General features: G+C 36.1%; 1 protein-coding gene and 1 pseudogene across 1 annotated transcript in view; one reads left to right on the top strand and one right to left on the bottom strand.

The window, feature by feature from the left end:
• LOC101428374 (signal recognition particle subunit SRP54) overlaps nucleotides 1-25,145 on the top strand; it is a 91,166-nt gene extending 66,021 nt beyond the window's left edge. Inside the window, exons 17-18 of the mRNA XM_071213983.1 lie at nucleotides 20,255-20,352; nucleotides 24,867-25,145. Of these exons, the coding sequence (XP_071070084.1) occupies nucleotides 20,255-20,352; nucleotides 24,867-25,079 (311 nt within the window). The 3' untranslated portion in view covers nucleotides 25,080-25,145. The remainder of the gene's footprint in view (nucleotides 1-20,254; nucleotides 20,353-24,866) is intronic.
• On the bottom strand, nucleotides 9,850-10,744 carry LOC139438167 (phosducin-like protein pseudogene; annotated as a pseudogene).
• Nucleotides 25,146-26,256: the final 1,111 nt, after the last annotated feature.

Raw genomic sequence — 26,256 nt, 5'->3', positions numbered from 1 at the left:
AAGTTGGTTGTACTTGAATAAATGGGCAGTTCTCATTTACTGTTTTTATGTGTGTGATCCCATCTCTGCTACTGCAGTTCAAAAAGGTTTTTGAACAACCATGTGTTCAAATTATGTTTGGTCCTATTTGCAAGTATAAGACTCCTTGTAGAGTATAAAGCTTTTGAATTTAGGACTGTTCTAGAAAATTCCATCCACATAGACTGTTGTGTCCTGCTGAATCAGGAGCAGGACTCACCCCAAAAGAAGAAATGAAGGAGACCCAGCCAGGAGTGCCCCAATCAGCCTTACAACAGGGACTGTTGAGATTATGAAGAGGCACTAAATGCAAGGGTGATTACTCCTTAAGCATGTATAGGGGAACTTACAGAGAGCTGCAGCTGCCTTGCTTTGGAAAGAGAGAGATCAAGAAGCTCACTCAAGTATGTCTGTACTTATGGCAGCTACTCTTTAGGTTATATGGGGATAGGGGATAAAGGTGACTGAATGCCAGAGGCTTACATGCAAGTTTTAGGAACGTATCTGGGTATGTGCTCTTTTCTCAAAAAAAGATGTGCTTAGGGTGGGTAGCGTTCAAGATTATATTAATAGCAGCCAAAGCTCAGCTAGCTTCCAGGGAGTTACTGGGATGCTTGAGGAAGCAGGGGCAAAGTCATTCCCAGTTCAGGTAGGAGATGCTATGTGTATCATATAGTAGTCTCTGTCATAGCAGTCTTATAGTCTTGTATCATTTTATTTTGGTTTTGTTTTAAAGTTATACTGGAAATACAGGAAGATATTCTTATCATAAAAAATGAAACAATACAAAAAAGAATAAAAGTCTCCTTTGATCACTCCCTTGCCTGTACCTCCTCCCCCATCTTGGTTCCTATCCTCAAGGGTAACCACTGTTACCAACTTTTGTTTTTTCTTCACAATTACATGTACGGTTTCTTTTTGAAATCTTCTGGTAAGGAGATGTAACAAAGACTTTCTTAGGAATTTAAGTTTTTATAGGTAAGATGACAGTAAAAAGAACTTTTCACTCTCCCACAGTATGTTTTTTCTGAGTTTGGAACCTGGCTATATGTATGAAATAAAATTAATATTTCCCTAAGAGTCAAATTTGGATGTAATTAGAATTCCAAAATTGTTATAGTTTAAAAATTTGTAAAATCTTTTTACCGTCAGGAAAAATCTGTTTTCATCTATTTTTTATTGACTAAGATATCTGAAAATTCACCAGGTATTACACATAGGTGGTCTGCTTCTCAGATTTGGCTTACAAATGAATTTTATTTGGCCTATGCAGTGTTTTAAAAATTTTCAATTTAAGTATTTAATTAAGGTTATGCATTCTTCACAGAGTCCACCACTTCTATATTTGCTTCAGCCATTTTGGATACCTACTTGGCCCTAAAAGGAATTTGAATCTGAGTCTCCTGTTTTGAGAAAAGGAGAGGTTCAGAATTGAACTAAACTACTTTTATTTTGCTTATATTATAATTAGGCTCAGTTCCAAAGATTTTGGAGAATTCCTTGATATAAACTGTTGTTTTATGTATCTAACATACGTATTTGTGAGTCTATATGATTTTCTTTTGATATTATATAAGAATCCTTCCATAATTACCATTCTTTAAAATGATTGATGTCTAGAATGTCTGCTTATTCAGCAGTGAGATTTCTAAGACTTGAAGTAAGGAGCTTGATTTCTTAGTTGTTGACTTAAAAACTTTGTTTTATTTCTTTACTTGGTTGGTGAGTTATGCAGGTGTTTTTTATTCATTAAACTCTACATATATGATATAGATATTCTTTCATATAAATAAAGTTTTGTTTCTTAAGAAAAAATTGTTTAAGGTTTGGTTTGTGATTCTTTCTTACCTAGGATAAAACCAAAAATTGAAAGATAATTAATATGAAAGAAAATCTCACTTGAAACTCTGATTTTTGTAATTTTTTTTTCTTAATAATATAGATGGGTAACGAGAGAGGCTTTGAAAATGTAGAACTGGGAGTCATAGGAAAAAAGAAGAAAGTCCCAAGGAGAGTCATTCACTTTGTTAGTGGTGAAACAATGGAAGAATATAGCACAGATGAGGATGAAGTTGATGGCCCAGAGAATAAAGATGTTTTGCCTACTATTGATCCGGTAAGTTTGATATCGATGATAGTTTTTATAAAAAGGTTTTTTTTTTTTTTAACTGATTAATTTTTTCATTAAAAATTTTTTAAATTGAAGTTTATCATTCATACATGAATATATATAAATATAAGTGTATAGTAAAAGTTGTGATCTTGCAAAACAAACATGCATATCATCATACATGGCTCCCATATACCACCCTACCACCAATATCTTGTGTTGTTGTGCAACATTTATTACAAATACAAAAGAGCATCATCAAAATATCATTACTAAATGTAACCTATATCTTACGTTTGATGTGTTTCCCCCCAAACCACCCAATTATTAATACCCTGTATTAACGTTATGTATTTGTTATAGTTCATGAGAGAATGTTCTCATATTCTGTTAACCGCAGTCCATCTTCCACCAGAGGATTCACTGTGTTATACAGTCCCATGCATTGTATAGTCCATTCAGAGTATACACTCAGTGGCTCTCATTTTCATCAAAGAGTTGTGATATTATCACTTTATTCAATTTTAGAATGTTTTCATTACTCCAAAAGGAAAAACCCTTACTTTGTTGTACCCCTGTTGCTGTCCCTTAGCATTGATATAATATCTTCTTTGTCTTTTTTTTTTTCCAGCAACATGCTGTTTTTACCATTGTAGCTAAGTAATATGCTTTAAAATCAGAAAGTGAGAGTCCTCTAACTTCATTCTTCTTTTCAAAGACATTTTTGGCTATTCATGGTCATTTATCCTTTCAAAACAAATTTGATAATTGACTTTTCCATTTCTACAGTAAAGGCTATTGGGATTTTTATTGGGATTACAATGAATATGTAAATCAGTTTGGGTAGAATTGACATCTTAACAATATTGAGGCTTCTAATCCATGAACATGGAATGCCCTTCCATTTAAATAGGTCATCTTTGGTTTCTTTTAGCAGTGTTTTTAGTTTTCTGAATATAGGTTCTTTATGTCATTGGTTAAGTTTATTCCTAAATATTTGACTTTTTAAAATGCTATTATAAATGAAATATTTTTCTAACTTCCCTCTGAGAGTGCTCATCAGTAATGTATAACAATGGTACTGATTTTTTAAGCATTCTTTTTGAGATATATCCACATACCATACAATCCACCCAAAGTGTACAATCAGGGACCTTTAGTACAATCACAGTGTTGCACATTCATCACCACAAAAAAATTTAAAACCATTTCATCACTTCAAAAAGAAAATTTCCATACCCCTTAGCAGTCACATCTCAATCCTTCTATCCTTCCCCAGCCCTGCATAACCACTAATCTAATTCCATCTTTATAAATTGATTTATATTTGCATTTTATATATAAATGGAATCATACAATATGTAGTACTTTGTGTCTGGTTTCTTTCACTTAGCATAATTTTTTTTTGCCTTATATTAATATTGTGTAACGTTAACATATATTTGTTGAGTTTTGAAGAAAAACAGTCTTATATATGCAGTATTACCCATATTCATGTTTCACTTGAGGTTTCACTGTGCTATACAGTCCCCATATTACATTTTTTAGCTTTCCTTTTAGTAATATACATGGCCTTAGACTTTCCCTTTCAACCACTGAATGCTACTGATTTTTGAATGTTATTCTTGTATCCTGCCACTTTGCTGAACTTGTCTATTAGTTCTACTATGGGGTTCTTAACCTTTTTTGTCTCACAGACCCCTTTGCCAGTCAGGTGAAAACCATGGACCCCTTCTCAGAATGTAGCAGCAAGTAATGTTATGTCACTCAATTAGCACTGGGTCTGACAATTACTGTAATTTTGAAGTATGGATGAGCATAAGTGATTTTTCAGGATATGCAACAACTGTAATGTGATATGAATACTACTATAATTTATTGCATACATTCTTAAGTGAAGGAAATGCTAGATTGCAGGTAGAGGTGAGAGAAAAGAATAAGTTGACTTTTTTTAGTTTAAGCTCATAGACACCCTGAAAGAACCCCTGGTTAAGAACCCCTCTTGTACTAGCTTTGTTGTGGGATTTTTTGGGATTTTCTAGATATAGGATTATATCATGAGCAAATTGTGAAAGTTTTATTTCCTCCTTTCTTATTTGGGTGCCTTTTATTTCTTTTTCTTGCCTGATTACTCTAGCTAGAGTCTCTAGGACTGTATTGAACAACATTGGTGACAGTGGGCAGTCTTGTTCTGTCCTGATCTCAGTGGGAAAGCTTTCAGTCTTTCACCGTTGAGTACAATGTTAGCTACGGGTTTTTCATATATGCACTTGTTGTATTGAGAAACCTTCCTTTCATTCCTATCTTTGGATTGTTTTAATCAAGAAAGGATGCTGTATTTTCTCAAGTGCCTTTTCTTTGTCAATCAAGACATCATGTGATTTTTCTTCAGTTTATTGTGATTTGTTATACAATTTATTAATGTGGTTTATGACACCCTTGCATACCTGGGATAAAACCCACTTGATTGCGGTGTATAATTCTTTTAATGTGCTTTTGGATTTGGTTTGCAAGTATTTTATGGAGGGATTTTTGCATCTGTATTCATTAGTGAAATTGGTCTGTAATTTTTTTTTTTCCTAGGAGGTACTGGGGATTGAACCTGGGACCTCATGAAGCACACCCTCAATCACTGACCTGTACCTGCTCCCGTTGTATCTTTATCTGGTTTTGGTATTAGAGTGATGATGTTGGCTTCGTAGAATGAGTTAGTAGCATTCAGTGTTTTGGAAGAGCTTGGGCAAGATTGGTATTAGATCCTTTTTGAATGATTGGTAGAATTCACCTGTGCAGTCATCTGGTCCTGCCTGGGCTTTTCATCTTTGGGAGCTTTTTGATGACTTTTCTATTTCTTTACTTGTACTTGGTTAAGGTCTTCTGTTTCTTCTAGAGTCATTGTAGGTTGTTCATGTGTTTCTAGGAATTTGTCCATTTCATCTATGTTGTCTAATTATTAATATTAGGCATACATAATTAGACATCTATGTTGTCTAATTATTAATATTATTCATAGTATCCTCTTATGATCTCTCTTACTTCAGCAGGATCAGTGGTGATGTCCCCTCTCTCATTTCTGGTTTTATTTATTTGCATCTTTTCTCTCTCCTCTCTCTCCTATTTTTTTTTTTTTTTGTCATTCTAGCTAAGGGTTTGTTGATTTTTATCTTCTCGAAGAACCAACTTCTGGTTTTGTTGATTCTATTTTTTTTCCTTCAATTTCATTTCTTTTTGCTCTGCTCTTTATTATTTCTTCCCTTCATCTTGGTTTGAGATTAGTGTGCTGTTCTTTTTCTAGTTCCTTCAGGTATGCAGTCAAGTCTTCAATTTTAGTTTGCTCTTCTTTTTTTATGTCAGCTTTGAGGGCTATAAATTACCCCTTAGCACTGCCTTTGCTGTATCTCATAGGTTTTGGTATGTTGTATTCTTGTTTTCATTCGTCTTGAGATATTTACTGATTTCCCTTGCAATTCTTTTTTGACTTACTGATTATTTAAGAATGTGCTGTTTAATCTCCATATATTTGTGAATTTTCCTTTTTTCTATCTGATATACAGCTTCATTCCATTATAATCAAGGAAGTACTTTGTGTGTGTATTTTTTTTTTTTAGGCAGTAACAAGGATTGAACCTGGGACCTTGTACATGTGTTCAACCAGGTGTTCAACCACTGAGCTACACCTGCTCCCATATATAATTTTTTTAAACTCTATTGATACCTGCCTTGTGACCCAACATATGGTCTGTCCTGGAGAAGGATCCACAAGCACTTGAAAAGAATGTATATCCCACTAATCTGGGATGTAATGCTCTATAAATGTCTGTTAGGTTTAATTCATTAATCATATTATTCAAGATCTCTGTTTCCTTATTTGTCTTCTGTCCTGGTGTTCTATCCAATGGTGTATTGAAGTATCCCAGCTATTATTGTAGAGACACTTATTTCTCCCTTCAGTTTTGCCAGTGCCTCATGTATCTTGGGGGCACTCAGGTTAGGTGCATACATATTTATTAAGGTTATTTCTTGTTGGTAAATTGCTCCTTTTATTAATATATAATGACCTTCTTCATCTCTTATAATAGTTTTGCATTAAAGTCTTTTGTCCAATTTAGTATTGTTACTCCAGATCTTTTTTGGTTACTATTTGTATGGAATATCTTTTTCCAACCTTTCACTTTCTACCTGATTGTGTCCTTATCTCCGAGGTGAGGTTCTTGTAGACAGAATAAAGAAGGCTTATGTTTTTTTCCAATCCATTTTGTCTGTGTGATTTTTTTTTTTTTTTTTTTTTTTTTGACATACCGGGGCTGGAGATTGAACCCAGGACCTCATATGTGAGAAGCAAGCGCTCAATCACTTGAGCCACATCGGCTCCCTTGTCTGTGTTTTGATTGGGAAATTCAAACATTAATGTTCAGTGTTATTACTGTAAAGACATTACTTATGTCATACGTTTTATTCCTGGATTTCCATTGTCCTATCTTATCATTGTCTATCTTTTTACCCTTTTAGTTACCCTTACTCTAATACTCTTCATTTCCACACTCTTCTCTACGTCTTTCCCCCTTGTCTTTTCCTTTCAGGCTGTAGCACTCCCTTTAATATTTCTTAAAAATCTGGTCTTTTGGTAACATGCTCTATCAGTCTGTCAGAGGGGTGCCAATGCACAGTACCAGAAGTCTCTTGGCTTGTATAAAGGGTATTTATTTGGGGTAAAAGTTTACAGTCTCAAGGCCATGGAAAATCCAACTCAGGATACCATGAAAGGTACATTTTCACCAGTCAGCTGACACTTGTTTAAACAAGATGGTGGGTAATCTCTGCCAGGTTTCAGCCTTCCCCCACTGGTCATTTCTTCCTCTTGAGGTTCTGGCTTCTTCCTGATCTCAGTTGCAGGCTGGCATAGGGCTTGTCTCTCAAGGCTTCCTGTATCAGTCTCAGCTCTCTTTCCAAGGTCAGCTGTAAGCTATTAGGAAAATGGTGCCTCTCTCCCAGGGCTTTAGCTGTTTGAGCCTTCTCCTTTCTGTCACATGGCAGGATCAAAAATTATGAAGTTCTCTACTCTGTGTGTCTATCTCAGTCTGTCTTTCTTTGGGTTTCCATTTATATCAGACCCACCAAGCGGAGAGGGACTCAACCTGAGTCACATCTTACTGATGTGGTTGAATAAAAGTTCTACTCTTAACACTAATCTAATCAAAGATGTCTCACCTGAATTTAATGCAGCCAAAGGATATCATCACCCAGTGGACTAGATTAGTTTACAAACATGATCTTTCTCTTTTTGGGATTCATAAATAATATCAAACTGCTGCCACACATGCTCTATCAGTTTTTGTTTGCCTGTGAAGACTTTAAATTCACCCTCATTTTTGAAAGACAAGTTTTACCAGATAAAAATTTCTTGGCTGCCAGTTTTTCTCTTTCAATACCTTAAATATATCATAGTACTTTCTCTTACCTCCATGATTTCTGATGAGATTGGCTCTTAGTCTTATTGAGGTTCCCTTGTATATGATGTATTACTTTATTCTTGGTGCTTCTGGAATCCTCTCTATCTCTGGTAGTTGTCATTCTGAATGGTAGGTGTCTTGGAATAGGTCTCTTTGGATTTATTCTGTTTGGGATGTGTTATCCTTCTTGGATATTGATGTTTATGTCTTTTATAAGGGTTGGGAAGTTCTCGGTCATTTTTTCCTCTAATATTCTTTCTGCCCTTTTGCCTTTCTCAGCTCCTTCTGGGATCCTGATACTGCATATGTTTGTGCATTTCATGTTGTCATTCAATTCCCTGAGATATTTTTTTCCTTTCCTTCTGTTCCCCTCTCTTTTCAATTTCAGATGCTTGGTCCTTCAATTCACTAATTCTGTCCTCAACAAATTCACATCTACTGTTATATGCTGCTAATGTATTTTTAATCTCATCCATTGTGTCTTTTGTTCCCATATGCTCTGTTACTTTACTTTCCAGGCTTTCAAATTGTTCTTTGTGTTCACCCAAGTGTCTTTTTGTTTGTTTGTTTTTTTAGTGAAGCCATTGAATATTGTTTATTTAGAATTTTTATAGCGTAACAAAATATTTATGATATACAGAACTAAACTGGTAAGCTCTCAATATTCTTTAAAATTCACTGAAAAAAAAAAAACCAAGAAAATAAACTAGAACATTAACAATATTATCTTGTAATAAATTTTTGTATTTTCCACACTTTCTATATGTATATAATGCTTTGTAATCAGAAAAACCAAGTATTTCTTTTGGTTAACTAACTACAACAGATAGTTTCACAATTTCTCTGCAGAACTTTGCTAATTAGTCAGTTCCTAAATATACATGAAAATTGAGGCTGTGAATTTTAAAGCTAGTCACTTAATTCCAGATTACATTTTTAAAATAAAAAACAAAAGCAAAAACTAAAATGATAACCTGAAAAAAAAAAAGACTAGGAAAATACCTGTAAAAATTATAAAAGGGATTATTTTTGGTTGGTGGAATCATAAGGCTTTTTTCAGCTCCTTTTAGTGTTAACAATTTTTATTTACATTTTATATAATGAACATCTATTAATTTTGTAATAAAAAAGCCTTTACTGTTTAAGAGAAAACCACCAAGAAAATTATAGTATATAATAGAATATCAGTACATTAAAAATGTTTCAGTAGTGTATTTAATAACATAAAAAAAAGTTTGGTATATTTTTAGCTGAACATACTATAAAACAGTATGTCCAGAATGTTCCCATTGTTTTGTTAAAAAAAAACAAGCCCAAAACCCATCTTACGTATACGTGAAAATACTTTAGAAGGTAATCCACCAAAACATAGTGTTTTACTTTCAGGGGTAAAATTAGAAACTACTGTAACTTCATTATTTTTGCTTCTATATTTTGGTAAATTTTCTTCTAATGAATATGGATTACTTTTCAAATATGCCAAAGAAATTTTTTTACAATCTACACTAAACAAAAAAGTTACCTTATTAAATAAAAAGAGAAAGAGATAGCCAAGAGTATCTTATTGTAAGATCCTCCTTTAAAAGGGCTTTCGTGCTCCACCCTAGCTCTAATTTTTATGCAAGCCAGTCTTCCAGCATCAAAAAGACAGTTAGCACTGATCCTTCCTACTATTCCAGACTTAACAGTGCTTGAGCAGGATGTTGACTCCAGTAACAGAGGTCACTCTTCTTGGGACAAACACACATCATCTGGAATCTTTAAGCAAGACCTGGATAGAGGTCAGGGTCTGGAGGGAACAAATTAACTGCCTCGTAGGGCTGATGGATCTGATAACGAGTGAGTATAATTTGTAATCATTTGATTAAGGAAATGTAATATTTATGTCGCAAATAACACAGTGACTACAGAATTACATTCTCAGATGTGGTAGAGACCTCTGAGATCATTTGAAGACAATTTCCAGGACACTGTCTTAAGGATGCTATGTAAATACTGACTGGAAACAATAACAGGTATGTCATCCTAGAGCTCTTAAGCAAACAGTTCAAAAGGCTGGCTTCCTGTTTACACAGTTATAAGTAACTTTCTTGCTAGCTACAAGGTGATTCAGCATTCTTATTTAATCTAAGAATTTCCTGACTTTACACATAATAAAAGGAACTACAAAGAATAGCTGAAAAGCCGGAAGACACAAGAAAGAACAAAAATAAACCCCCGGACATGTCTTCCAGCCCAAACAATGAGAAACCTATGACTAGACTGTCAATCTTATTTCCAGATCCTCTTCTGACTGTGACAGGCAGCAGAGTTACATACATACGTCAGCACCAAGACTTATTTTCTGGGAGTAATCCAGATTTCTTTAGAAGAACTTCAAGATCCATAGCAAAGAAACCTTCTCCCAACTGATCTGTAACAGGAACAAAATTGCCAATCAACTCACATCTCTTGTATATCAGCAGGGCAGGAAGGGCACTCCTGGTGAACTGAGTGCTAGCCCAATAACTGACCTCTTCATCCAGCAGAATTTGACAGCTCAGTACTCCATGGCAAGGCAGATCATGCAACCATTCATGGCGTCAGTACCTGGAATGCCGTCCTCATATATATGGTCCATGAAGATGGTGCGTTTCTCTTCTTTATCAGTCATTTCTAAAAACCCTTCTCCACTGGGATCTCAAAAACCTGCTTGATATGGGGAGCCTTGTAAAGCTGCTGCCTGCTGCTGCATCTCTTCCATTTGCTGCTTCTGATACTGCTGCAGAAACTTTTTGTCATTTTGGTCTTCCTTTATAAAAGCAAACTCCTGAAGGGTCATTTTCCCACTGATCCTCTCTTGCAGATCATCTCTTTCTGCTGTTCTTCCTCTTCATCCAGATGGGTCCTGCAAGTCATCAAGAGCTTCCTGATTAGAATTTCATCTCCTGGTACTGCTCTTTATTCTGTGTCCAGCAGCTTGAAACAGTGCCAGTCATTGACTACACCTTTTGGACCTGTGTTAAGTGAGATGCCTTTTCCTGAAAGCTCAACCTCTGCAGGGATCAAATTGCCATCAGAGCATTCCTGCCTCTGTCCTTGTCCTCTGGATTACGTCCTTATTTTCACTGCTGCTGTAGTAGTACTGCAGCTTCTCACCCAACAACTTATCACCCAGTGTTGTCATGGTACCCAGCTAGCTCACTTCGGATCCCTTTGGGCTAGCAGCCCCAGGCACTGGAAGGAAGGAGGCCAGTGTCATTTCAATGTCCTTTATCTCTTTGATCATATTTTCCTTCAACTCCTTGAATTGATTCAGGAGATTTGTGTGATTATCCTTGATTGGTTGTCTTAAATCCTGTGTCTCATCAGGATTTTTGCTTTGTTCTTTTGGCTGGGCCATCTCTTCCTGTTTCTTAGGATGCTGATGTCTAGGCATATGAACATGTTGATTAATTTACTCTGATGGTCAAGCTCTGTCTCTTGCCTAGTGGTTTTGTTTCATGGCTCTTCTTTGATTTTTGGTTCAAATTATTCTAAGTCTTTGAAATTGCCCAGCTTAATTTATGAAAATAGGGCCAGGAAGTCACTAATAGAGCAGAGATCTGATCTAAGGGGTCTGGAAGGAGAGACTCCATAAAGTGTTTGTTTTTTTTTTCCTTTATCCTAGTTTCCCAGCCATTCTGCAGATGGTGCTTGTTGACAAATCTTTCCATGGAGTTGTCTCTTTCAACTTCACTTGCCTGTGATTCTGGTCTGGCCAGAGCCAAGATTCAAAGTGGGCTCTGCTGACCAAACTCACTGAAAAGAAACTCTCTGCCCTCCTCCATGCTCAGTCTGTTCCTCTTTAATATGGCTGCACTGAGCCATGGGTTTTTTCCAGACTCTTTGCCCTGAGGTGGCAGGTAGGTGCCGCTCCTGACCGCGGCGGTTAGTAACAAACAGTTTTCATTTTGACTTCTTTATCTCTCTGTCTCTCACTATCCTGAAGGATGCACAGTGTTTTCCTGGTCTGCAGATCCCCAAAACAGTTTCCTTGGACAGGTTTTTGCCCTTCCTCTGTTTTGTGAGATAGTTGAGCCCTGCCTACTAACTCCGATGCCATCTTCCCGCAAGTCTCTGGTCAGTTGGTCAGAAGGTTTTTGTTTTCATTAATTTGTTTCCCTTTAAACATTGAATGGAAAGCATCTTTTGAGGATTAAATCAACTATATTCTGATTATAAAATCATGTGCTTTTTTTAGTAGAAAATAGTATTTTTATATAATATGGAATATAGTTTGTTTTTGTGTGTCAGTTATTTGTTGACAAGTTTTCTTGAAGGTTTATATTACTAAGTAGAGTACTTCAGTCACAGGCCATTTGAAATAAGGACTGTTCCACTGTCACATTTTTCACTCAAAGGTTAGGATTGTCAGTTTTAAAAATAATGTCCCAAGTTTTAATTAGAAGACAGTATTGTACACTTCTTAAATTTGTATGCCTTACCAGTTAAATTTGAGAATTTCTGAGTTATATAAGATGTGACTATAAAGTAAAATTATATATATTTTTTAATTCCTCTCCCCTTCCCCATCCCCTGCACCAGTTGTCTGCTCTCTGAGTCCATTTGCTGTGTGCGTTTGTATTCTTGTCTGGAATCTGTGTCTCTTTGTTGCGTCACCTTGTTGCGTCAGCTTTCCGTGTGTGTGGCACCATTCCTGGGCAGGCTGCACTTTTTTTGCTCTGGTAGCTCTCCTTACAGGGCACATTCCTTGTGTGTGGGGCTCCCCTATGCAGGGGACACCTCTGCATAGCACTGCACTCTTTGCACACATCAGCACTGCACATGGGCCAACTTATCACACAGGTCAGGAGGCCCTAGGTTTGGACCTTGGACCTCCCATGTGGTAGGCGGACACCCTATCTGTTGGGCTAAATCCGCTTCCCTGTACATTTTTTAAAAAGGAGTTTTGGCTTTCCTGGTAGCCATTTTGAGAGTCCAATTTATTAAATAGTTATTAATTTTTTAACAGGTACTGTTTTGGGAATTAGTAATGGCAAGATAATATTTTGCTCTTACATGCTAGTAACCAGACAGGCAATCAACAAATAAACATATACTGTATCAAGCTATGAAAAGTGCTTTGAAGAAAATAGAGGTAAGCAGATGTGGCTCAAGCAATTGGGCTCCTGTCTACCATATGAGAGGTCTAGGGTTTGATTCCCAGGGAGTCCTGATAAAGACAAGCTGGCCTACACAGAGCTGACTCCGGTAGAGAGCTGGCCCATGCAGAGTGCTGGTCCACGCGGTGAGCTGGCCTACACAGGGAGCTGGCACAGCAAGATGATGCAACAAAAAGAGACAGAGAAAGGCAATAAGAGACACAGTAGACCAGGGAGTTGAGGTGGCACAAGAGACTGAGCACCTCTCTCCCACTCTGGAAGGTTCCAGGATCAGTTCCAGGTGCCACCTAAAGAGAAGACAAGCAGACACAGAGGAACACACAGTGAATAGACACAGAGAACAGACAACGGGGGAGCTGGGGGGAGGAGGGATAAATAAATAAATAAATCTTTTAAAAAATAGAGCATAGTAACAGGATGGAGAATTATTAATTTATATTTGACTTAAAACTAAATGTTGGGAGCAGATATAGGTCAAGTTGTTGAGCCCCTGCTTCCTATGTACAAGGTCCTGGGTTTGATCCTCCGTACCTCCTAAAAACAGAACAAATGAAAAAACCTACTCTCATTGTAGCTCAGTGCTTGAGCACCTGCTTTGCGAAATGTATGAGTTCATGGGTTTAATCCCTGGTACTGCCAAAACAAAACAAAATAATATGTTATTATCTATTATTTTACCTTGACTGTGTCATTTAGCTAATCTGTGTTCATCTGTGCATCTTTCTGAACACTAGAAGAACAGTTGAGTGAGTTGTTGGAATTAGATGAGAAAAAAATGCCTCGACAGAACTTTTTAGGAGTAATCCTTCCATAATTTGTTGTGCTACCTTTTTTTGTTACTTTATTTTTTGAATTTGAAATAACATTAAAAAAAGTTATTTTCTCGAAAATTGTCTTTACTTAGAAATTGTTAAGGGTATTGTCATAGGAAAAAAAAAAATGATCCTTATTACTTCTCTGAAGATTTACTCTTATAATCTTAAATGGTCTTACATATATAGCATGTCCACATTAGGATTTCCTTGACTTCTTAGGCCCAAACTGACAGGTCCCTGAATAATAAGTCCTGGACTAATATGAAAACTTATTTTTCTCACTGAGAGATAACATGCCAAGTTGAAAGCATGGTTTTAGTTCTGGCTCTGTTTTGTAGTACTAGTCTCATTTTCAGGAAAGACTTGAAGCATTGCACTTCAGGTTCCACATAGAAGAAACGTTTGTTCCTTCTCCGTTAAGAGTTGTTTTTGAAGATTAAATGAGCTAATATTAATATATATGAAAAGTCATAAAAAATTACTAAGAACTATATGGATGTAAGGTGGTATTAGTAACAGGTATAGTTTTAAGTAGCAAATATAGTTGTGAATGAGGAGTCCCGCTCCTGACCAAAAATCTGTGTGTCATTTTTTAACCTTGACCATAGACAATTACAAAGGCTTTACCTGACAGGCTTCACGGAGGAAAACTGCCCTCTCCATGTCAGACTTGGTGCACAGTCAGTGCATTGGAGTATCTGACAGGAGTTGCAGCCCCTGGCCAGTCATGCTCTTAGACATATCTGCATAGCTAGCCCAGGTGCCTCTCTGTCAAGGGATTCAAAGCTGAGGCCTTCCTCAGGGCACCTCTGCTGAGACCTCCTTATCAGAGGAGGAAGGGGAGACTTTTAAGACATTTTTCAGACTTAATACTTTTCCATTCCTTTCCTATTTTTCCTCCTCTGGCCCCCAGGGTCCATAAAATGGCAGAACCTTTTGTTTGGGCCTCCTTTGGAATTTTGACTTGTTTACTTAATTGGATACTTTCGATACCTCCAAGAGCTCTCAGCTCTTGATAGTAAGTAACACAAGAAGTCTTACTTCAAATTCCATTATGATTTGAAAACCCATGACTGATTTCTTAATTTTCCCTATAGTTCTGGCTCAGTATTATGTTAGAGTTTACAAAATTAATTTCATAATGGCTCCCATCTTAGAATGTCCATTCTGAAGTTTTAAAAATATCTTTTCTTTGGGGGACATTACCCTCTACAACATTACAGTGGTTTTTAGGCAATTAAGAATTGCTAGCCATTATATTGCCAAAGGGGATCTTATGTTATAAACTCAACCTGAAGCTGAGAGGTGACATTTTACTCTACTTTTAAATAAGATTTTCATACATACAAAAAAAGTAGTAAAAAATATGTGAAGAATTTATAATTAGCAAATAGTACTATCCATGTTGATTACATTAACTGAGACAACTGTAAAAATTACTTAAACCTTTGCTAAAAGAGATACAATTCATTTCTTTGATATTTTTCATTGACTTCATTAAGTTTATTAGTTCTTCATGTATAAACAGTCTGTCACTATATATTTTTAATGCTGCAGCTTTATGTAGACGTCTGGTCATAAAGTAAACTTGCAAATAGTTCTCGCCCTTCCCCTTAATAACTTTAGTTTTTTTGAAGGGAAATTTTAAACAGTAGTAGAATACATTATGGTTTAATTTTGCCCACTCAAAAAGATTTGTCCACTGAGTTGTTTTTTTTTTTCACCCAGAATTAACTTTCTCTGTGATTTCCATTTCAAAAAAAGATTTTTGAAGCTTCGAACTAACCAAGAATCCCATGCCAATTTTCTTCTGGCAAAAATAAGCACATATTAAGTACCATAAGAAAGTTGCCCACTGAGTTTTTGATTAAATTTCTAATCCTTTTATATAGGCAGAAGGGTGGTAAGACAAATAGCTTTTCTTTAAATAAAATAAATGTTTTCTGCTGTGCATTTCCTCCAACTTCTGCCAGGAGTAAAGTCTATGTTTTGTTTTAAAATTTTATTTTTATTTTTTTGAGGTTCTAGGAGCTGGAGTTTAAACCCGGGACCTCATATGTGGGAAGCCAGTGCTCAGCCACTGGGCTACATTGGCATCCTTGAGTTGGTTTTTTTTTTTCTTTTCATTTGTTTTGCTTGTTATTTGTTTTTGTTTTTTCAGGAGGCACCAGGAACCAAATGTGGGACCTCTTGTGTGGGAGGCAGGAGCTCAACCATTTGAGCCTCTTCTCCTCCCAAAATTTTATTTTTAAACTGTACAAGAAGCAAAGTGATAAAGTCATTGTCTGACAGTATGAAAATTAGAGGAATTCAAATCCTTTTTCTTATGTCATAAAAGAGCAGCTTGAAGCTAATTTTATGTGTGTGTCCTTATAATAGTTAATTTGAATATGTAGATAATAGAGACTTTTGGGTTATCCTTCAGTACTTATTTCAGAATTTCTATAGGTCTTTGTCCTCTGGAGATTGTGAAATAAGTATGTGAAGCTTTTTGTTGTCTAAGGGGAAAATCTTTTACCATAATGTAGTATGTTAACAGATCATGATTGGTGTCTGAATTTTGGAGCATTTTAGTAGCATGTAACCATGAAACTACTTCTAGTTCCCATTAGCCTTTCTTGTGTTTGTAGTCTAAGCTTCATGTGAATCTTCTCTTTGCCTCTCTCATCCATTCTGTACCTGTGCATTCTGCATCATGTTCTTTTTTCCCCCCATACATAAACTTTCTTATTTAAATGCTGTTATTTATAATTTAAAACAAAGTGTCAAGTCATGCACATAATTGTTACTTATATAATTTGATGTCTTTTGTAATATGGTCAGAACTCAAATTATTTAAGCTCATTTTTTGCCTGTGAAGTTAAGAAAAAGGGCAGTATACTATGTGGTAAGAGTACAAGGGAATGGGTGATCTCACACATTGCTGTTGATTATTGGTAAATTTTCTGGTGTGATGTTCCACAAGAGCTTTCTATGTGGCTATATCCTTTGGTCTAGTAATTCTCCATTTAGGAATTTAAGAATATGGAAAAATATGCTTAATATTACAATATAGTAAATGGGGAAAAACAGCAAAATAGCAATATATGTATAGTAAAATTTTGGGAAAAATTTAGAAAAAGACTGGAAAGAGACACTAGAATGTTAATGGTAATTATCTCTGGGTGATATTTGAAATTTCTTTATATTTAGCTGCATTTTCTAAGTGTTTTGCCGTTAGCAAGAATTACTTCATAACCTGAAAATAAGTTGTTTAGATAAAAAGAAAAGATGGCAGTTCTTAAGAGGAAAAAGAAGGGTATTTAAATTTTTGGAGAAAAATGAATTAGAGTTTTAGTATCATGTGTTAGAAGTCTTAAAGACCCAAGATCTTGTCCCAGTTCTACTATTACTAAGATGGTGGTTGATTATAATGATGCTATAGGATTTATTAATTTATTCTGTATAGCTTTGCTGGATAATGATACCTGTTATGCAGGAATCCATATCTAGTTCCTCAGCTCTGGAGCAAGTTTGGGTCTTTGATAGTCATATACTGGATATTAGCAATTACTCTCTCTAGAAACAATCTCAGAAGAATTGGTCCACTGATGTGTTCTTTCCCCCAGAACATGCATAATTCTAAGTGCTTTTCTTGGCCCTATCATTTATCATGTGTTAGAGAAGTTGATTCCATTCCCTATATTTCTGCCACTCCTATTTACTGTAAATCATAAAGTACACACACTAAGGTTGGCGCATCTTTTTTTTTTTTTTATTTTTTATTATTTATTTCTCTCCCCTTCCCCCCCACCCCAGGTGTCTGTTCTCTGTGTCTATTTGCTGTGTCTTCTTTGTCCACTTCTGTTGTTGTCAGCGGTATGGGAATCTGTGTTTCTTTTTGTTGTCATCTTGCTGTGTCAGCTCTCTATGTGGGCGGCGCCATTCTTGGGCAGTCTGCGGTGTCTTTTGCCCTGGGTGGCTCTCCTTACAGGGCGCACTCCCGTGGGGCTCCCCCTTGCGGGGGACATCCCTGTGTGGCAGGGCACTCCTTGCACGCATCAGCACTGCACATGGGCCAGCTCCACAGGGGTCAAGAGGCCCAGGGTTTGAACCACAGACCTCCCATGTGGTAGACGGATGCCCTAACCACTGGGCCAAATCCGCCACTGTGGTTGGTGCATCTTAACCAAAACCCCTAAAGTAATCCTTATCCCCTCGTATGAGAGAGACCTTTCTACTCTGAGTATAGGAGATTCTACAGATTTTAATCTAGGGAATTAGAAATTTACACTATTTTCTTGGTTGAATTAATTTGTTTGCTTGGATATTCGTTCTTGAGTAAATAGAGACAATGGAGCTACCTTCTATGATTTTTCAGATATATTATCACAGAAATTGGCATACCTACTTTTCAGGGCAAGAGTGGATTATATGTTGTTTCCTTTCCTCTATTTTACCCTGTCCACCCAGTCTTACAGATACCTTTGTGTTTGCCTTTTTAATTATAAGGTTCCCTTAACATATCTTAGCTAAGAAGGTTATGGACATATTTATCTTTCTTCCCTCCTTGGAATCAATATTAAAAATAAAATTAATGTATTTGCTTGATTGCAGGATCTATACTGTTTTCTTTTTATAAACAAAAATACTGGTACAGTAAAGCATGCCTTTAATACCAATTCATCAATAGAGGTGAACTGTCATCCATTTGGCGAGTTTCATGACAATAACCCCATGGAATTACAGAACCAGGATTAACAATGCATTGATTTCTGATAGGGGTCCTGCCTGTTAAATATACACTGAGCTTGTCTTGGGTTACATGGCCTCCTCTTTTTTAATCCTTAAACAAAAAAGTCATCCTGCCACTTATTTGCCCCTTATTTTCCTACCATTAAAAGCTTGTTTGTTATGCCTGCACTAAAGCTGTTTAATTTCTCCGAACCTTAGTTTCCCCACTATGACATAAGTGTGTTGGACTGTATGATCTCTTAAGTTCCTTTCCATTGACCTGTACCCTGTCTCTGGTGTTGTGCTTATGAACAAGGAATACAAAAAAGCAGCAGAAAAGGAGAAAGGAATGTTCTTTATTATTCATAAAAATAGTTTAGAGGAGTGGATGTGGCTCAGTGATTGAGCGCCTGCTCCACCTGTATGAAGTCCTGGGTTTGATCCCTAGTACCCACTAAAAACAAACAAATGAAAAAACCAACTCTTATTGAGGAGTGGATGTAACTCAGTGGTTGACCACCAGCTTCCCATGTACAAGGTCCTGGGTTCAATTCCTGGTACCTCAAAAAAAAAAAAAAAAGTTTATCAGCTCATCAGTAATCAATACTGTGACTTACCAATTCCATTTCAGTGGCTGTATCTTTTTTGGGTTCTTCCATGGACTTAAGCTGGTGGTATTTTTATGGGTGAATGTAAAATGTCTTTGTGGAATTCTGTCTTTAAAAGTTTTAGAATTTTGGTTGGAGTGTAGTCCGTCTATAGTATTGCCTGTGCAATACATATATGCCCACCAAGTATTTGATTACTACCTTCTGGCTGGAAATATATAGAATGAGTATAGGTATGAATGTTGCTAATTTGACTTCTTGTTGCAGACAAAACTTACCTGGGGCCCCTACTTATGGTTTTACATGCTTCGGGCTGCCACATCAACCCTTTCAGGTATTGCTTTTCTGTTTGGATATTATGTAGCTGATATAATGTGTTCCAAGAACAGGTGCTTTGCCAGATTAGATGCTTCCAAAATGAAGGAGAAACAATAGGGAGTTAAATCACTCTGTCCTCAGCAGTGGCCAGCATTAGATAATTTAGTGTATTAACTTAACCTGTACTTTAGCTTAAACCATCCTTCAGCTCTAGGTTCTGTTTAAAACAAAAACAAACAACAAACAACAACTGAAAAATGACTATTTTAATTTATATATAATTTGCATGCTCTTTTGTCATTTGGCCCCTGTTGGTATTGTTCTCTTTCTGTCTGACTGCTTATTCTAAGCCTATAGTTGAAGTCTGTTTATATTTTTATTTCATTAATATTGCGTTCTTAAGTTGAAAAATAACTAAGTCATATTTGGAGTAAATGCATTATCAGCTTATCAGTTAATCATGCTAACTTTAAACATGGATTTTTAGTAATAATTTTCCTTTGCTCCCAATTTTAACTCCATCTTATCTTTTGTCACTTTCTGCTTTTTATTAGAGCTAATTGTGAATAGTATTTCATTTTAACAAACATTTACTGAGCACTCACTATGCGCTAGATAGCCTGAAGTAATAGAAAGGGCATGGGCTTAGATTCAGACCTGGATTTGAAATTTGGATTTGCTTTATCAGCTTGGGCATGTTCCTCAACTTTCCTGAGCCTAATCTTTCATAGTATCTAGCATGTGGTTGGCACTCAATATTATAGTATAAGCCATTCATCTCCAGCCAAATGCATAACTTTCCCTCTAAAAATAAACATTTTTCTTGAAGAAATAGACATCTTATAGATACAATACCTGTTTATAAGTGTTATAATAAAAGTATGTGCAGAGTGTTTTGGGGCATCTAGAGGAGCCACTACTGCTTCCTGGGGAAATAAGAAAGATATACAGAAGAGAGGTGTGCCGGGTTTTCATAATCTCTAAGAGCAGTGCACTATAATTTTGTATTTCTGCAAATAGAAAGTGCTTAAGAAATGTTTATGGAATTGTATAAGTCTTCTTACTTTTGTATCTTTAGTGTGTGACTTTCTTGGAGAGAAGATTGCATCTGTTTTGGGTATCAGCACCCCAAAATACCAGTATGCTATTGATGAATATTACCGGATGAAGAAGGAGGTGTGTCTCCTTTTTACATTTCCTTGATTAAGTTTGGTTTGCTGTAGAACTGATGAGTTGCACAATGAACATATGTATCCTATTGCTGCCCAAAAGATAACTTCCTTGTTCTAGCATTTTATTCTAGTCATTAATTTCTTTCTCAAATTAACATACACGTTAGAATTTTTTATACTGAAATTTTCCTAGATCTATGGGCAAAACTTAGCTAGATTTCATGGAAGTTTGGGGGAACCTGGATGATAAGGCTTAAAGTAAAATAAAGTAGAAAAAATAAATTAAGGCCAGCTTTAACGAAGTGCATGTTATGTACTCAAAATATAGTGCCAGGTAATAGTGCTTTTGGGGAAGTGTGGATGAGGTGGATAGTATTGTGGTTAAAAGAACAGAGTTTGGTATTAAACCACAGATTTTTGATCCCAGCTCTCTTAATTACTAACTGAACATTCTTGGGTGAGTTTTGTAACTCTGTAAGTATCAGTTTTCTCACCTGTAAAATGGGAAAGATAATACACATTTAATAGGGAAATTGTAAGAATTACATGAGAAAATGAGGGACTTTCTCAGTGCAATGCCTCTCATGATAAGTGTTCAATAAATGGTATTATGGAATAATTATGATGGATGTGTCTGTACTGTATAAACTGGGATATGAAATATTGAATAGGATAGTCTTAAATTTTTAGGTTTCAACTTACATATTTTTTTAAGGTTTTATCCTATGAGAGGAATAAACTACAATAATTTGAACTTTGTACTAACTCTCAATATGTTAATTTTTGGTTCATAGACAAACCTATTTAATATGTGAAAAATATAAAGACAAGTTAATCATGCTAGAAATAAAAATTTGATATAAGCACTAATAGCTCAGGGTCTAAAGTATCATGTATAAAAATCAATAATATTTATATCAGACTTTTATTTTGGGTGGCTGAGATCAGAATTATATATCATATTCATAGCACTGTGAAGAGCTTATAAGGTTCTATTTGCTCTCACTGTCTCGTACCTCCCCCTTCCCCACACCTCTCCTTCCTCATTTCCCCATCCCATATTACCCTCTGATTTGTTCCTATTGCCCTCATACTTGCTTAGTCCACTCTGGCCAAAGGGGTGTCCTTGCTGTTCCTCATATACACTAGGCATGTTCCCCCTTGATGTGTTTACACTGATTTTTCCTCTGCAGGGAATGCTTGTCCTCCAGATATATGAATGGCTTACTCCCTCATCTCTTGCAAGTCTTGGTCATATCACCTTCTTAGTGACATAGGCCTGATAACCCTATTTAGAATTATAGCCCTCCTAAACCCTTTCCCCACCAGTATTCCAATTCCCCTTGCCTTGCTCTATTTTTTCCTTTTATATATTACCTCCTAACATACTGCACAATTAATAAATTCTTGTTTATTTTCTGTCATTCTCCCATTAGAATATAAGCTTTATAGGTACAGTGATTTTTGTCTCTTGTGTTTAGTTTGAGCACTTAGAGCAGTGCCTGGCACACAGTAGGCACTTCATAAATATTTGTTGAAAAATGAATTTGTATACCATCTCCTATGGGCTAAGTGTCATGCAAGGCATTTTCATGTATGTTTGTCATCACAATCTTTTAATAAGGTAAGTAGTAGCATCTGACATTATATATATTTAAGAAAAGAGGTTGAGAGAAGTTTAAGTAATTTGCCTAGTCACACAACTAGGAAGTGGTACATTTGGAGTTCATGTCAAGTCTTCTAGCTTCAAATCTAGTTCTCTTCCCAGCACCTGTGAATTAGGGGGAAGAACAGTCAGTAGCAGCTGGCTTGGGAGTGGCTCAAGCAATTGAGCATTTGCTTCCTACATGGGAGGTCCTGGGTTCATTCCCAGTGCCTTCTAAAAACAACAACAACAATAAAAAACATGAAAAGAAACAGAAAAACCAACTTAGGGGAGATGATGTGCCTTTGTGATTGAGTGCCAACTTCCCACATACAAGATCCTGGGTTCAGTTCCCAACCCGGGTACCTCAAAAAAAAAAAAAAAAAGCTGGCTTTAGTTGAATCTCTTGTGCTGTTCTAGTTATCAAGTGCTGAGTCTAGAGAGGATTTAACTGACTGTATTATTAATTCATTCAACATTTGTTGAATGCTTATAATTCTGAGAAAAGGGAGGCAGGAAATGTCTGTCTTTAAACAACCATTTGTCAGGTGCTATGTAAGCTGCATTATTTATGTTATTTAATCTTCACATACCTCTTTGGAGTATTATACAATTTTAGGATAAATAAGAGCCAGTGTATGTATTAAGACTCATCCACATAAACTGGATGTCAGAGGAGTAGAGTGGATTGATGCATGGAAAATCACAAGTCCATAATAGAAATATGTGTGTCCCAGCTGTTTTGGCATAAAGATGAGAGGTCAGTTCTCTCTGCATAGGTAATGAGGTTTTAGAGTATGGGTGAAATGAGTATAGCCTTCAAGAGTGAGAAATCTTTAGTTCTTAAGAGCATAGACTGAAGAGTTAATGGACCTAAGTTCAAATCCTGGCTCTACCACTTAACTTTGTAACCTTGAACAAGTTACTGAACTTTTCCTTTCCTTTTTCTTTTCTTTTTTTTAAGATAGATTTATTTATTTATTTGTTTGTTTGTTTGTTTGTTTGTCTCCCCTTCCCCTCCACCCCGGTTGTCTGTTCTCTGTGTCTGTTTGCTGCGCGTCTTCTTTGTCCGCTTCTCTTGTCAGCGGCACGGGAATCTGTGTTTCTTTTTGCTGCATCATCTTGTGTCTGCTCTCCGTGTGTGCGGCACCATTCCTGGGCAGGCTGCACTTTCTTTCGTGCTGGGCAGCTCTTATGGGGTGCACTCCTTGCACGTGGGGCTCCCCTACGTGGGGGACACTCCTGCGTGGCAGGGCGCTCCTTACGCGCATCAGCACTGCGCATGGGCCAGCTCCACACAGGTCAAGGAGGCCCGGGGTTCGAACCGCAGACCTCCCATGTGGTAGACGGACGCCCTAACTACTGGGCCAAGTCTGCAGCCAACTGAACTTTCCTAAGCTCAGTTTCCTCATCTTCAAAATGAGAATTGCTGTAAAAGGCTCAAGGTTGCTGTAAGGATTCAATGAGTTAATATGTAAAATGTCTAGAATAGCATCTAATGTATATTGGTGAGCATGTAATAAATATTAGTCTGTAATTATTCTCTGTCAAACACATGAAGGTAATTTAGGTAAAGCTATAATATAGAGGCAAGAAGATAAGTAGTGTATTTGGGAAAATGGCAAGAATAGTAGTTTATCTTCACCAGAGCATGGGTTACAACATAGGAGTAGCTGAAAGTGAGTCTGGAATGGTCAGCTGATTTTTATGTGTTATGTTGACTTTAAAACTATTTTCTGAACAGATGAGTATTTTAATATTGTCAGCCTTGTCTGCAACCTCTTTCCTTCATCTGGACTATTGTAATAGCTTCCTAAATGTTCTGTTTTGATAAACTTCAAATAAGTATCAACTTAATTTTCCTAGAAAGGTTACTCTCATTACATACTGCTAGGTCCAGTACAAATGCCACCTCCTCCATGAATTTAGTCATTCTGAAGATAGTATTTATCTGCTCTTAATTTCTATAGTGCTTACTCCTTTCAGTCTTAATGCTTTTATATATATATATATAAAAATATATATATATATATATATATATATCTCCCCCCACGCCCAAGATGGCTCCTTTGTCTCTTTTGCTTGTTGTTGGCACGTGTTTTTTTTTTCTCGTCTGTTTCTTCTTTTTCAGGAGGCACTGGAAACTGAACCCAGGACCTCGCATTTGGGAGGCAGATGCTCGACTGCTTGAGGCACATCTGCTTTTCCTCGTTTTTTTTTTGTTTTTTTGCTCATTGTCTTGCTTGTTGTTTTTTCTCACCTGCTCATTGTTTTTTCATCGTTGTTTTCTTGCTCCTTGTTTTTGCTCAATGCCTGTTTATTGTTTGTCTTGTTTAGGAGGCACTGGAAACTGAACCTAGGACCACCTATGTGGGAGGCAGGTTCTTAATTGCTTGAGCCACATCTGCTCCTCCTTAATGCTTTTACATAACTTCCCTGATAGACTATAAACTTTTGAGGACAAGGACTGCCTTATATGTATACTAGGTGCTTATGGGAAAACTAATCTTGTACCATTTAGTATATGAACTAGCTTATTCAATTGAATAGGCTGATAGAAAATATACCCTATAACTGAAGTGATGTATTAGCTGATTTTTTTAGATTACACTTAATATGAAAAGATACAGCCTCAAAGTTAACTCAGGTCTCTTTTAAGCTAATCGGTGCTGTACCGTGTTGTGAAATAACTTCATTTTCCTTAAAATGTTACACAAGAAGTATCTTTTCAATTTGGAAATAAGGGAGAAAGAAGTATGCCAAACTGAATTGGACCTGACACTAATGTTTGTGTTAAAAAGTTTGAGAGAGAGAGGAAACACTATTCCTTTTAAACATTTATACTTCAACTATTCTTGGTATTTCTTTTTTAGGAAGAAGAAGAAGAAGAAGAAAACAGGATGTCTGAAGAAGCAGAAAGAAAATATCAAGAACAACAGAATAAGCTGCAGGCTAATTCCATTGTTCAGACAGATCAACCAGAAACCGTGGTTTCCACTTCATTTGTGAATCTCAATTTTGAAATGGAGGGAGATGGTGAAGTAATTACGGAAAGCAAACAAAATCCAGTCTCCGTCCCACCATAGAATGAAATGTCAAAATTCAAATCCTAGGGTTGTTTTTATACCATAAACTTTCACATTCTCTATTCAGTGGGACTTAATACAGTTATTTATATTTTAAATTATTAAGTTATTGTAAAAGGAAAATCATTCTTCATCCTTAGGCTTTATCTAGCAAAAGCCAGTTCTGAAATTTTGATATTTTAACTATGTTTTTACTGTCAAATTAGTGCTGTTTTTAAAATGATCTTTAAAAAAAGTTAAGGACATTCTAGAGCCCTAATCGTTATTTAGGAAGAGTTAAAAAAGAAAAAAAAAAATCAAGTTCTTGTCTGTTGTATTGATAAAAATAGGTAATTGCTGATTAAGGCTAATTGGAACTGATATTCTTAAAGTCTCAGTTTAAAATGAGGATTTTTTCCCTCCTAGATTTTCCCGTGTTTGCCTTGTGTATTTATATAGCTAACCATTAATTTTACACTAAGGATGGTTCATTGAGTGTGTAATAAAAGGAGCAAGTTGGAAGCACTTTGAATTTTGTTTTATTGAGAATAATATTTTATGGTAAAAAGTTTGAGTTAGTTTATAACACCACCAAGTATTAAGATAGGTTTTGATTTTTTAGGGCTACTTGATCTTGTCATTCTTTTTCCATTAGTTACTTAATTCAGTCACTAACTTTGATCATGTTAAAAATAGTTATGGCATTAATTTATTATATTTTTATTCAAGTGGTAATGCCTAATGATTATCACATGGCATCTTCATTGTCACTCATTCAGCCCTGAATGCCTCCAAACCATTGGAAGGGGAGGAACTGGGGAGACAGATGAAGACTTACCCCTCAGCAGCTCACTGTTAAATATTGTACAGTATACAATGGGAGAACCAAGTTACCTGTCATTCACCATTTGAAGTATCAACAGTTTACCTGAACCAGGTTGACCGTTTATCTATCTCCTGTTCTGCTTGCACATGTTATCAGGATAAAATATAAAGTTACATTTGAAAATATTCCTAAATATACATTCAGACTCTTGTATCTGTATAATTTTGATTTATAACTCAGTGTGGGTAAGGAAGAATTAGTGGAGTATTTTAGAAATGCTACTCATAAAGGTCTATTTACAAACTTAAAAGATTAAGAGCATTTAAAGATTAATGGTTGTTGATAGCCTCTAAACAGCATTAAGTATTCAAT

This window comes from Dasypus novemcinctus, chromosome 3 (genome assembly GCF_030445035.2).
Source record: "Dasypus novemcinctus isolate mDasNov1 chromosome 3, mDasNov1.1.hap2, whole genome shotgun sequence".
Classification (NCBI taxonomy): domain Eukaryota; kingdom Metazoa; phylum Chordata; class Mammalia; order Cingulata; family Dasypodidae; genus Dasypus; species Dasypus novemcinctus.
The sequence above is the reverse complement of the archived record's forward strand: the minus strand, read 5'-3'. Positions and strand labels throughout refer to the sequence as shown.